The sequence below is a fragment of the Hypanus sabinus genome, chromosome 24 (assembly GCF_030144855.1).
Source record: "Hypanus sabinus isolate sHypSab1 chromosome 24, sHypSab1.hap1, whole genome shotgun sequence".
In the NCBI taxonomy this organism is placed as follows: Eukaryota; Metazoa; Chordata; class Chondrichthyes; order Myliobatiformes; family Dasyatidae; genus Hypanus; species Hypanus sabinus.
Window position 1 is genome coordinate 35,389,446 of NC_082729.1, and position 13,741 is coordinate 35,403,186.

Consider the following 13,741-nt stretch of genomic DNA (forward strand, 5'->3'; position numbering starts at 1 on the left):
GTTTTTTACTCAGAGAGTGGTTGGTGTATGGAATGCACTGCCTGAGTCAGTGGTGAAGGCAGATACACTAGTGAAGTTTCAGAGACTAGTAGACAGGTATATGGAGGAATTTAAGGTGGGGTGATATATGAGAGGGAGGGTTTAAGGGTCGGCACAACATTGTGGGCCGAAGGGCCTATACTGTTCTATGTACTGATTCATAACAGGGGAACACAGTGCAGTATCCACCCAAACAAGATTTGTCAAGTTCGGACCGGGCCAGAGGTGTCTTTCTCTAGTGTAAGTCACCAGCCGAAATTGAGGGTTACACAAGTATCTTTCCTGTAAAACCACAGGTTCTTGTCTTGTGAAGCAGCTTTATGTGTGGCACATTGTCAAAGCCTTCTGAAAATCGAAGTACACAAAACCCACTGGCTCCCCTTTCTCTATCCTGCCTGTTATTTCCTCAAAGAATTCCAATAGCTTTGTCAGGCAAGGTATCCCCTCAAGGAAACCATGCTGACTTGGCCTATTTTATCATAGGCCTCCAAATACCGGCAAAACCTCTTCCTTAATAAACAGTTCCAAGACCTTCCCAACCAGTGAGGTCAGACTAACTGGCCTACCATTTCCTCTCTGTTGCTTCTTTCCCTTCTTGAAGAGTGGAGTGACATTTGCAATTTTCCAGTCCTCCAGAACCATTCCAGAATAGAGATTCTTGAAAGATCATGATTAATGTCTCCACAATCTCTACAGGCACCTCTTTCAGATCCCTGGAGTGTAGACCATCTCAACCTTATTGCCTATCCCACAGAACATTCTCTGTTAGTGATATTTTATTCTGAATTCTTTTATTATTTTACCTTGTTCTACCTCAATGCACTGTGTGTTCTGCATGAACGCTTGTAATCTACTTTGGTACATGTGACAACAGTAAAACAACTTAAGATCAACTTTATACACCTCTGCAAAGTCACCCCAGATTCTCACCACCACCCTTCTTACGGCATGTCCACTTGCAATTACCATGCGCCAGAAGAGACCATAATAGACAATAGACAATAGGTGAAGAAGTAGACCATTCGGCCCCTCGAGTCGGCACCGCCATTCTGAGATCATGGCTGATCATTCACTATCAATACCCAGTCCCTGCCTTGTCCCCATGTCCCTTGATTCCCCTATCCATCAGATATCTATCTAGCTCCTTCTTGAAAGCATAAGACACAAGAATAGTGTCAGGCCATTCAGCCCATTAATTATGTTCTGTCTTTCCATCTTCCCATTTTCCAGCCTTGTCCCGTAACTCTTGACAACCAAGAATCTATCAGCTTCCACTTTAAATTACCCATTGACTTGGCCTCCACAGCCGACTGCGGCAATGAATTTTACAGATTCACCACTAAAGAAATTCTCCTCATCTCTGTTCTAAAGCGGTGTCCTACTCTGAAGCTGTGCCCTCTGTTCTTGGACTCCCCCACTGTAGGAAAAATCCTCTCCACTATGTGCCTTCTCTATCTAGGCCTTTCACTATTTGGTAGGTTACAATGAAATTTCGCCCTCATTCTAAACTCCAGTGGCTTCAGGCCCAGATGTGAGGACTAACACGATGACTGGAGATGAGGGAAGACAAGGGACCAGATCAGGGTCAGGGACCAAGGGATTAGGATTAGTGTTATAAATTGGAGTATGTGTGTGTGTCTCTCTCAGTCACTCTGTCTGCCTCTTCCTCTCTCTTTATCTTTCCTGGTGCTCACCCCCCACTCTGTCTCCCCTGCCTGCACTGACTACCCCTCTCCATTTTCCCCTCCCCTCCACCTTTCTCTCTCTCTCTCCTCCCCCCATTTCCTGGTGGCCCTCCCTCCCTCCTTTCCCCCTCCCTCTCTGCTATCCTCCCTCCCTTTCCCTCCTCATCTCCCTCTTTGCCCCTTTGTTGTTGGCCTCAAGTTCATGTTTCTGGCTCAGGGCAGCTACCCCCCCCCCCCCCCATGGGTCTTGATAAGCTCACACACTGGGTATGAAGCCACTGCACTGCATAGTGTTGTCAAGGTAATGATTGTTGCCAACTTCTACCTGTAGCCTGATCTACCTTGTTACCCCATTACTGTCCACTGAAAGGCCACTCCTCAGACGGGGTGACCATTTCGTTCACCTCTCATTCTGCTTGGAGCCTGGCTTTTTGCCTCTTCGCGGTAGAACAATGGATGGTAGAACAATGTATGTTGTTTATTTGCTGCAGTTTGAGAGAAGTAGATGACTAAACTTTCTATTTAAACTCAAGGAGCCAGAAGAAAGGCACCCAGACCATTAGGCAGTACCCAGCGATGGGGTGAACGCCGGTAGAGAGCCCTCGCTGTTCCGGCTGCGGCCCTCGTGTTTCCTGGCGAAGAACCTGCGGAGGTGCGTCGCCCTGTGGCCAATCCCCAGGGAGAGGAACTGAAGGTATCTGCAGGTCGATTTGCCCCAGTAGAGGTGCGAGCTGAAAGCAGGCCTTCCTCTTCCCGGAGTCGTCCCACAACCTCACAAGCACTGTGAGTGGGCACCTCACTCACACGCTGCTGAGGGTGAGGATTTTCTAAGCTCCATGTAACTATCCAGGATCCTCTTAAAAGACCCTTTCGTTTCCACCTCCACCTCTGTCACCGGCAGCCCACTCACCACTGTCTGTGTGTAAAAAAAAAACTTGCCCCCTTAACATCTCCTCTGTAACTGCTTCCAAGCACCTTCAAACTGTGCCCTCTCATGCTAGGCATTTCAGCCCTGGGAAAAAGCCTCTGACTATCCACATAATCAATGCCTCTCATCATCTGGTACACCTCTATCAGGTCACCTCTCATCCTCCGTCGCTCCAAGGAGAAAAAGCCAAGTTCACTCAACCTATCCTCGTAATTCATGCTCCCCGATCCAGATAACATCCTTGTAAATCTCCTCTGCACCCTTTCTGTGGTTTCCACATCCTTTCCTGTAGTGAGGCGACCGGAATTGAGCACAGAACTCCAAGTGGGGTCTGACCAGTTATTTGAGTTACTTTCACTAACAACGCAGGGCTGTGGGGAGAATGCGGGACAGTGGGAGCCTGGTAACTGTCGTAGGTCTGTGGGAAGAATGCGGGTCTGTGCAAGCCCCGTGGCTGACATAGGGCTGTGGGGAGAGAGTGGGACAGTGGGATTAGTCTGGGGACTGACATAGGGCTGTGGGGAGAGAGTAGGGCAGTGGATTAGTTTGGGGACTGGCACAGGACTGTGGGGAGATAGTGGGATTAGTTTGGGGACTGACCCAGGGCTGTGGGGAGAGAGTGGGACAGTGGGATTAGTCTGGGGACTGACATAGGGCTGTGGGGAGAGAGTAGGGCAGTGGATTAGTTTGGGGACTGACCCAGGGCTGTGGGGAGAGAGTGGGACAGTGGGATTAGTTTGGGGACTGACCCAGGGCTGTGGGGAGAGAGTGGGACAGTGGGATTAGTCTGGGGACTGACACAGGACTGTGGGGAGAGAGTGGGATAGTGGGATTAGTCTGTGGACTGACACAGGACTGTGGGGAGACAGTGGGATTAGTTTGGAGACTGACGCAGGGCTGTGGGGAGAGAGTAGGGCAGTGGATTAGTTTGGCAAAAGGCTGTGAAGAGAGAGTGGGGTAGTATGATTCATTTGACACGGGGCTCAGGGCAGAGAGTGGGATGAGACCATAAGATATAGGAGCAGAATTAGGCCATTTGGTCCATCAAGTCTGCTCTACCATTTCATCAATTTTCTGTCAGCCCCAGTCTGCTGCCTTCTGAGAGGAAAAGTGGAGCCGCCATGATGAAGTGGCAGAGCAGATTCAAAGGGGCCAAATGGCCTAATTAGTTTGCGGACATACAAACGGACTGTGGAGAGACAGTGGGGGACTGACACAAGAACTTACCCAAACACTGAGATGTTCCCCACACTAGGAGAGTGGGGTGCTGGCTCAGTGAGCTCTGACTTCTGATTCCTGGGTATTGACTACACATTGAGTGAGTCCAAATTGCCAACTCCAGAGAGACCACTGCTCGTCCCAGTTACCCAGGTTAATTTGAAGGCTGAGTGAATGGTAAGGAAGGCAAATTCAACAACATCCATTTCCAGAGGGCTAGAATATAAAAGCAAGGATGTAATGTGGAGGCTTTAAAGGCCTTGGTCAAACTATATTTGAAGTATTGTGAGTAGTTTTGGGCCCCTTATGTAAGAAAGTTAGCATTGGATTGAAAGGTTGTTCACAAGCATGATCCTGGGAATGAAAGGGTTAACGTAACAGGAGCATTTGAAGGCTCTGGGTCTGTACTTGCTGGAGTTTAGGAGAATGAGGTGGGGAATCTTAATGAAATCCATCGAATATTGTTATCTTCCTGTTCAGTCAATCAATACCTCTTATCATCTTTAACACCTTTATCAAGTCACTTTTAATTCTTTGTTCATCCTATCCCCCTAAGGCATTCTCTTTAATCCAGGCAGCATTCTGGTAAATCCAACCTGAACCCCCTCTGAAGCTTCCATATCCTTCCTGTAATGAGGAGATCAGAACTGAATACACTATTCCAAGCGTGGTCGAACCAGGGTTTAATATAGCTGCAACATCACCCTGTGGCTCTTGAACTCAAGTGCATCAGTCTGCGGTGTGTTTGGAGTGTGGCAGGAAACGAGAGCGTTTGGAGGAAACCCACACGGTCATGGGTGAACTTGCAGGCAGTGGTAGGGTTCGAACCCTGGTCGTGATCGCTGGACAAATGCACGTCATGTCCCTGCTCCTCTACAGCGTTCCCTGACTGCTGGAGGCCAGCATGCCACCACCCAGTGAGCATCCAGCATCAGCGACCCCTACCATCTTGGCCATGTTTGCTTCTCTCTACCACCTTCAGGAGCCTTAAGCCCCACACCACCAGGTTCAGGAACAGGTATTACCCTTCAGCCATCAAGTTCCATGGTTTACATTGATATGAGAAATTCACACTCAGAAAGCTTTCATCCATGTCTTTTTATTGATCCAATGAACTAGTAGAGGTCACGCATCAATACAGCACAGAAGTAGGCCCTTCGGCCCAACACATCTGTACCAACCACAGTGCCCATTAAGTTAGTCCCATTTGGTATGTGTCCCACAGAACCCCTCCTACCCATGTACTGACCAGCTCTATTTAAGGGCCTCCCGTCGCTCACAAAGAGACTGGTCCAAGAGTAGGAAGTTCAGCCTCACATTATTAGTCTGTAGCTGTCATGGGTCGGTCAAAGAAAGCTGTCTCAGTATCTTAACGAGGCACATTAGTTAGTTTGGATAGAAGACGGAATAGTCAGCAATTGGTGTCATGAGAGGAGTTGGCTTATTAACCTGTCGAAAGCTGCTTCTGCCATGCTGGTCATTGATTCACCCATTCAAAGGATGAGGCAGTTCTTTTCCATTTTTTACCTTGTGCGCCAAGGCACCGGTTTCCGGTTCTGGGAGGCTCGGGGGTATAAGAATAGCTCGTGTGAGAAACTCGTTCTCTTTCCTCTGTCTCTAGGGGCTCGTTTCAGGCTGAAGCCTCAACCAGCACTGAAGGACCATTGGGAAAGAGTGTTGTAGACAGAGATAGGTCCCCACTTTTGTTTAGTACAGTACTCATTTGTTGCATGCTTGGTTGGGGAGATTTATTGGAGTACCCGTTTCGCTAATAGAGTTACTAAGTGTTTCATATTGTGGTTCTATGTTGTTTAGGGTAGTTCAGACAAGCACTTGTTTAGCTAAATGCCTGGTTTAGTGTTTCACTGTCCGTGTATTAATAAATAGTTAACATATTCACTCACAATCTGTGTTGCCTGGTTCACTCACTGGAACCTTGAATCTGTTATCATGTTACAATTGGAACTTTTAGGGCAATGAGCTCCTATTTTTTCTGACTTTTACATAACTGGGTTAAATATCTGAACTCCTGATCGAAAGGTCTGTTTATAATAAGGCTTGGCTCAAAATGTAACAGCAGCTTTCTCAGAAATTATGTGATTTCATAGCACAATGTTAGTGACTCATCTCAATCGCAAAGGTGGGGGAGAGTGGGGGGGGGGAGAAACAAACCATGTATGTTACAGAGATACAACGAGGAGAAAGCTTCCCCTTAGACAAGTTCAAAACAGGAAATTGGTCTTTTCATGGAAATAAAATTCATCGAACGTTCCCGATACATCGGAGTCCAGCTTCGCATTCTGTGAAGGAAGAGCGAATGAGGTTAAGTACTGAGATAACTCTGATGTTAAAAGAGGAAACATGAAATATTTCACAATTCTCAGACGAGGGTGTTGTTTAGGAGTTCACGGTCAGGGCAGGAATGTTGGCCAAGTTGTTGTGAGGTATTTAGTGAGTAACTGGACAGAGGTTTGGTTTCAAGCTGATTTTCCATGTATAAGATCAGGTCAGGAGTCCACAAGGCAAGAGTCCATAACAGCAGAGTTTAAGTTCCTCTGAGCTCAAAGTACGTTCATTGTCGAGGTCCATAAACTGCACTGAGGCTCATTTCTGCAGAACAGTACTGCACAGGAATTGGCCACAATGATGTGCCAAACTTGCTAAAAAGCCAATCAAAGGCACCCAAGCACATAGAACAGTACAGCACAGGAAAGGGCCTTCCTACACACATATATGGGAAAATAGGGATATAGTGGAATTTATGAAAAACTACACGTAACAACTGTTGTGCAAATGGAAATGAATGAATGTGTTGTAGAGTCCTGGAAGATGAGTGTGTAGGTTGTGGATTCAGTGCAGTGCTGAGCTGAGTGAAGTTATCCACATTGGTTGAAGGGTAGTAACTGTTCCTGAACTTGGTACTGAAGGACTTAAGGCTGCTATACCTCCTGCCCAATGGTAGAGGCAAGAAGAGAGCATGGCTTGAATGGTGGGAGCCTCAGCTTTACAAGGCAGATGTGACTTTTTTTAAAACCAACTCTGAGGACCTAATCTGGTCCCAACATATTGATGCAGCTATAAAGAAGGCAAGACAGTGACTATACTTCATTAGGAGTTTGAGGAGACTTGGTATGTCAACAAATACACTCAAAAACTTCTATAGATGTACTGTGGAGAGCATTCTGACGGGCTGCATCTCTGTCTGGTACCGGGGCGGAGGGGGGGGTGCTACTGCACAGGACCGAAAGAAGCTGGAGAGGGGTCATAAATTTAGTCAGCTCCATCTTTGGTACTAGCCTACAAGGTACCCGGGACATCTTCAAAGAACGGTGTTTCAGAAAGGCAGCATCCATTAAGGACCCCCAGCACCCAGGGCATGCCCTATTCTCATTGTTACCATCAGGTAGGAGGTACAGAAGCCTGAAGGCACACACTCAGTGATTCAGGAACAGCTTCTTCCCCTCTGCCATCCGATTCATAAATGGACATTGAACCCGTGAACACTACCTCACTGTTTTTTTTAATATTATTTCTGTTTTTCATGATTTTTAATCTGTTCAATATACATACTCTGTAATTGATTTATCTATTATTATTATTACTTCTATATTATGTGTTGCATTGAACTGCTGCTGCTGCTCAGTTAACAAATTTCATGCCGGTGATAATAAACCTAACTCTGATTCTGAAAATTGCTTTGGGAGTGAACAAACTTGAGGCTGATAGAGGTGTAATTAGGCATATGGATTTAAAAACAATTGAAGGCTAGGCAGGAAGTGTTAGATTAACCATGGAGCAGGCTAAAAGTCAGCACAAAATTGTAGAACAAAGGGCCTGTACTGTGCACAATGAATTAATCACCTTCCATTTAGGAAATTCTGAGCTAACGTTTAGTGAGACCTATTTTACACCAGTTTGTTCATCTTCTGGCCAAACTTGGGGTTTTTTTCTCTCTAATATAAACATCAGAGCTGAAATACTACATACAATTAACAGGTTTTTTTTACCTTAAGAGGAAGGTTTCGTCAGTTCATCAGCTGAAAAGAAGAACATAGAATGGCCAGTGAGTCAGAAACTCTTGTGACAGACTGGCAAGATACAAAGAGGCGGTGAAGCCTGGTTCCCTCAGCCACATACAATGTGCGGGAGGATCACAACTGGCTGAGCAGCATCTGTGGCAGGAAAGGAATCCATGGCGCTTTGAGTCCAGACCCGAAACTTCGAGGAACCTCCTTCCTCCCTCAGATGCTGTCCCGCTCCTCCAGCAGATTATTTGTTGCTCCAGACTCTGGGACCTGCAGGCATTAAGGCCTCTTGCTCATCCCAGCTCTCCCTCTCCTCTGGACGTTGGCACAGTGTGCCTTGGCCGTTGTGAGGGGGGGGGGGCAGGGTAGTGGGAACATTTTCCACCTCTGACCCCTGACCATGACTACAAGTTGGTGGGGTGGTGGAGATTGCAGTCTGATCTAAATCCCCAAAGCAACCTCCATCACCTGCCCCCACTCAACATTCCCCCTACCCCACTCAGTCCTCCCAATCAGAGATAGAGAGCCACTCGTCCTCTTCCTCCACCTCTCCCCTCCCCTGCCCATCCAGCTTCCAATACTCGAGGTAGGAAACCAGCTTCTCCCCCTTCTCCAACCCCCTATTCCATCCCCCAACCAACCAGCCCCACAGAGGTAGGAATCAAACTCCTCCCCTCCACCTGTCCCCCTCCCCTGTCTCCCCCTAGTTGCCATTACCTGAAGGAGGGAACAAACTCCCACCTCTCCCCACTAACCTCTTCCCCCTCCTGTCCACCTCTTGCCCCTCTGCCCTCTAACCCCACCCTGCCAGCTGCCACTACCTGCTCAGACAGCCCCCAACATCCGCCTCACCCCCGTCACCCTCCCTCCCACCTCCGTCCACTGAACAACCACTGCGTGAGAAGGGAACCAGCTCCTTCTCCCCCCTGATGCCTCCTCTCCCCTCCCAACCGCCACTACCTCAGGTAGGGAATAAGCTCCTCCCCCCCACTTTATAACCCCAATACCTGAGCAAGGAATCCAGCTCCTCCTCCTTCACCTCCTTGACCCTCCCTGTCCACTTCACACCCCCCCCACCCCAGCTGCCATAACCAGAGGTAGAAACCAGTTCCTCCTTCTTTCCCCTCATCTGCAACCCCCATATCCCCCCTCTCCGTCAACCTCCGCCCATCCTGAGAGCAAGATGATGGTGACGGTGGTTTGGCTGAAATGGAGGAGCTGGTCGCTGAGTAGTCTGGTTCACAAGCACGCCGGTACCTGAACTAGCACTGGAATTGGAGACACCAGAGTCACTGGACCGCACGCTCGCACTGCATGTGTTCAACCGGCACAGCCCCGCCCGGTTGTTGAACTTCGCTGCAGAGAGAGAGAGAGAATGGACATCTTGTGAGTGCTGCCTGCAGGCTCCAAACTTAAGTCAAAACTTTAAGCTCTATCTGAGGTAAGTATCCCCAAGATTCCTCTTGTCCTAGACTTGTATCATCCTGCTGGCCGGTGGTGTACTGGCATCAGCACTGGACTTCGCGGTGAGTGGTTGTGAGTTTGAATCCAGCCGGCTCTTTGCCCACTTTTTATCTGCGTTGAGCTGCCAACTCTGCCTCGCAAAAAAAAAAGTCAAATGCTACAGAAACGCCAAAAATACCGCCCAATGCGCCACAGGGCATGAAATCAAACAACACCCTACCGTAAAACCATACAACCATAAGACAGAGGAGCAGAATTAAACCAATTGGCTGATTTTTTTATCCTTCTGAACCCCATTCTCCCCGTAACCTTTGACATTCTTACTAATAACTTACAAGAACCTATCAAACCTCTACTTTAAATATGCTCAAAGTTTGGTCTCCACAGCCTCCACAGGTTAAATAAATTCCTATTCTTCAATCACTAGGCCAACATTGTTCCTTGCTTAGAAGAGGCTGAGCAAGGAATTTTGGTTCAAAGTTTAACTTCATCAGTGACAACTCTTTGACCTTTGGAAGGGTCGTGCCGCTATAGTAGAAGGCTCAGGTTAGCAATAGACCCACCTGAGCCCTGCAAAGTGAATCGTTCATTCGTTATGTGCCATGTCAGATGAGGTAGATCTTTCCATGATCATTCTTGCCAAATTTTTCTACAGAAGTGCTTTGCCATTGCCGCCTTCTGAGCAGTGTCTTTACAAGATGGGTGACCCCCCCCCCCAATACTCTTCAGAGATTGACTGCCTGGCATCAGTGGTCATACAACCAAGACTTGTGACCTGCACCGGCTGCTCGTATGACCATCCACCATCTGCTCCCGTGGTTTCACATGACCCTGATCGGTGGAGTTAAGCAGGTGCTACACCTTGTCCAAGGGTGACCTGCAGGTCAGCGGAGGGAAGGAGCCTTTGGTAGAGACATTTATCCACCCCAGCACCCATGACAATTGAATTAAAACAAAAAACACAGGTAGGCCACTCAGCCCCTCAATTCCACCCTGTCAGTCATGGCTGATCTGCCCTGCACCTCCTCTCCTCTTTTCCGTGCCAGTTCAAAACAAATTTATTATTATCAACGGACGTAAACTCTTCGTCACCTTGTGCAAGTCATGCATATATTTAATATGGAGGTCAACAGGTTCTTGATTAGTAATGGCACCAAAGGTTATGGGGAAAAGGCAGGAGAATGGGATTGAGAGGGATAATAAATCAGCCGTGATGGAATGGTGGAGCAGACTCTCAATGGGCCGAATGGCCCTGATTCTGTTCCGTTGTCTTATGGTCTTATGCCTCTGTCATATCTTCTTCTTTCATAACTTTATACGCATGTTTCTATAAGATTCCCTCTCATTGTTCTGAATTCCAGCGAATGTAATATTGATCTAAATTCCTTCACCACAGAGACATTTTGAAGACCAGTGTTGATTTTTCTCACCTGCCTGCTGAAGGTTCAGACCTTTAGCCCCTGTGGGAGAAACAAGAGGTCAGGTAGATGACAACAAACCTGAAAAGTAAAATCAAAGTAGTTCCAGCAGAAAAACAGGCCTTGCCACCCCATCGTGTCTTTGACTGTCCTCTGCAGGACAACTCCACCCCATCTCCCCACAGCAAATTTTTCTAACACATCCTCATCCAATTCGCCCTCGAAAGCCACAGTGGTGCGCATCTCCACCGCACCTGCTGACAGTGCCTTCGGGATTCTGACCGCACTGCGTGGAAAAATTTCTCCTAAATTCTCTTCTCCTTATGTTGTGCTCCTGAACTTTGACCCCACTGACAATGGGGAAAGCCCTCCTATTTTGCAGTCTGTCTGGGTATCTCTTGTTTTGTTCACTCCTGTAAGTGCCTGTAATGTGCTGCACTGTTCCATATTCAGTACATCAACCAAAAATGTCTATTTCTTTCATCTAAATTATTACTTTTTTAAAACTTTCCTACCTTTAGCACTAAAAATACAAACCTCTTTGCTACACTGGAGTGGCACAGTGGCATAATGGTCAGCGTAATGCCACTACAGCACCAGCGGCCCGGGTTCAATTCCTGCCAGTGTTTGGAAGAAGTTTGTACCGTCTCCCCATGACGGATGGTTTCCTCCAGGTGCTCAGGCCTCCTCTCACAACACAAACTGATACAGGTTAGTAAGTTAATTGGTCACTTGGTGCATTTGGGCAGCACGGGCCTTGTACCATGTTGTATCTCTAAATGTAAAAAAAAAGACGTACATTGATAGAGTCGTAGATTTATATCGCATTGAAACAGGTCCTTTGGCCCAACTCATCCAAGCCAACCAATTGCTTATGTAAGCTCGTCCCACTCTTCCTGTGTTTGGCCAGGCGATCCAAACCTTTCCTGTCCGTGCATTTTAGACATTGCGAATGTACCCACCTCTACACCTCATTGAGTCTGTGTCACCACCCCATCATGGCTGATCTATTATCCCATTCTCCTGCCTTTTCCCCATAACCTTTGATGCCCTGATTAATCAAGGACCCATCAACCTCCATTTTAAAAATACCCCATGGCATTCTCCACTACCATCGGTGGAAATGAATTCCACACATTCACAACCCCTTGGCTAAAGAAATTTCTTCTCATCTCTGTTCTAAAGGGACTTCCTTCTATTCTAAGGCTAGGCCCTCGTGTCCTAGACTTCCTCATTACAGGAAACATCCTCTCCACATCCACTCTATCCACACCTTTCAATATTCAGTAGGTTTCAGGGGAAAAACCTGTGACAATTTCTGTTTCTTCCAGTATTTGTCTTGATTTAGCCTGACATCGTCATAATTTTCCTTACACAATGTGAACCTCATAAAGGTGTAACACACATAAAATTCTGGAGGAACTCAGCAGGTCAGACAGCATCTGTGGAGGAGATTAAGTGGTCGATGTTTCAGGTCGGGACCCTTCATCAGGACTGGAGAGGAAGGGGAAGAGGCCAGAATCAAGTGGGGGAGGAGGGGGAGGAGTGCAAGCTGGCATGTGAGACAAGGTGAGGTGGAAGGTGGTTGGCGGGGGGGGGGGGGGGAAATGGAGAATGAAATGAGAAGCTAGAGGGTGACAGGTGGAAGAGGTAAAGGACCGAAGAAGGAATCTGATAGGAGAGGAGCGAGGACCATGGGAGAAAGGGAAGGAGATAGAGATGAGGGGCAGGTGAGGAGAAGGGAAGAGGAAAGAGAGGAGCCAGAATGGGGAATGGAGAAAGAGAGAGGGAGCAATTACCAGAATAAGAAGGTGGGGAAGCAGGTGATGGGTGAGACCAGGTCAGAGGGATGGTTGGTGGGCAGAGGAAGGGGGATGAAGTAAGAAGCTCGGCGGGGAGAGATAAGGGGTTGAGGGAGGAAAGGAGAGTGGACCATGGGAGAAAGGGAAGGAGGAGGGACACCAGATGATGGGTGAATTGGGTGAATGAGGAAAAGAGAAGGTTAATAGACCCAGAAAAAGAGAGAAGTGGGGGGGGGGGGGAACTGATGTTGATGTCACCAGTCTGGAGCCTACACAGATGAAATACAAGTTGATGCTCCCCCACCCTACGTGTGGCCTAGAGGCGGCCATGGTCCAACATGTTCAAAGTTAATTTGTTATCAGAGTACTTATTTGCCACCATGTATTGCTGCTTATTTGTGGTTGCACTCCTTATAAATGTGTTCAATGCTGGGGAGGGCTTATCCTGCGATGGACTGGGCTAAAGGGAGGCCCTCATTTGTTTGGGATCGACCATTGACTTTGTGTCCTAGATGGATAAGCCAGGGCAGTATGATATGGAGAGCCGTGCAGCAGGCTCTCTTCCCCCCTCATGCAGCTGATTAATCCAAAGGAACAGTAGAGACCGAGATGTTCTGGCACCAGTGGTATCACAGGAGTTGCAGTCAGCACTGAACTCAACGTAGGACTGCCGTGGTGATCTTTCCTCGGGAGTTTACTCGCAAAGCCTTCCTTCCCAGTGAGTGGGTACAGCAGCTGTTTAAGATCAGAGTTTTCCTCCTCCTCGGAGAGCTGCCAACTGCGGCGGACAAGCCTAGAGCAACCAGTGTTCAGGCTCTAGCAACCCGCCTTTGCCCCTTCTCCAGTGGAAATAGTTCCACCGGGCTTAGTAGCTAAGCCACACAGGAAGGCCAGGAGCTGGAGCTGAATGTCAGAGGCTACTTGAGACACATGCCACTGGGAGCATTTCAAGTTCGAGTTGAATTGTCATTCAACCATACATGAATACAGACAAACAAAACAGTGTTCCTCTAGATCCAGGGTGCAAAACCGAGCACCGACAGTCATATGCAGCCCAAAGCAATATAACACATATACAGTACTGTGCAAAAGTTTCAGGTACATGGGTGATTCCTTAATTAGAGTTACTTTTCTGTCCCTGGGGTAGATTTTCAAGAAAAAG

The 13,741-nt window shown here is 47.7% G+C and overlaps 1 protein-coding gene across 1 annotated transcript in view; it reads right to left on the minus strand.

The window, feature by feature from the left end:
* Window positions 1-2,433: 2,433 nt before the first annotated feature.
* Window positions 2,434-13,741, minus strand: part of LOC132380655 (H-2 class I histocompatibility antigen, alpha chain-like) — a 36,324-nt gene continuing 25,016 nt past the window's right edge. Inside the window, exons 5-8 of the mRNA XM_059949612.1 lie at window positions 10,790-10,819; window positions 9,153-9,251; window positions 7,878-7,907; window positions 2,434-6,170 (exon numbers count right to left, since the gene is read on the minus strand). Coding sequence (XP_059805595.1) covers window positions 7,879-7,907; window positions 9,153-9,251; window positions 10,790-10,819 — 158 coding nt within the window. The 3' untranslated portion in view covers window positions 2,434-6,170; window position 7,878. The remainder of the gene's footprint in view (window positions 6,171-7,877; window positions 7,908-9,152; window positions 9,252-10,789; window positions 10,820-13,741) is intronic.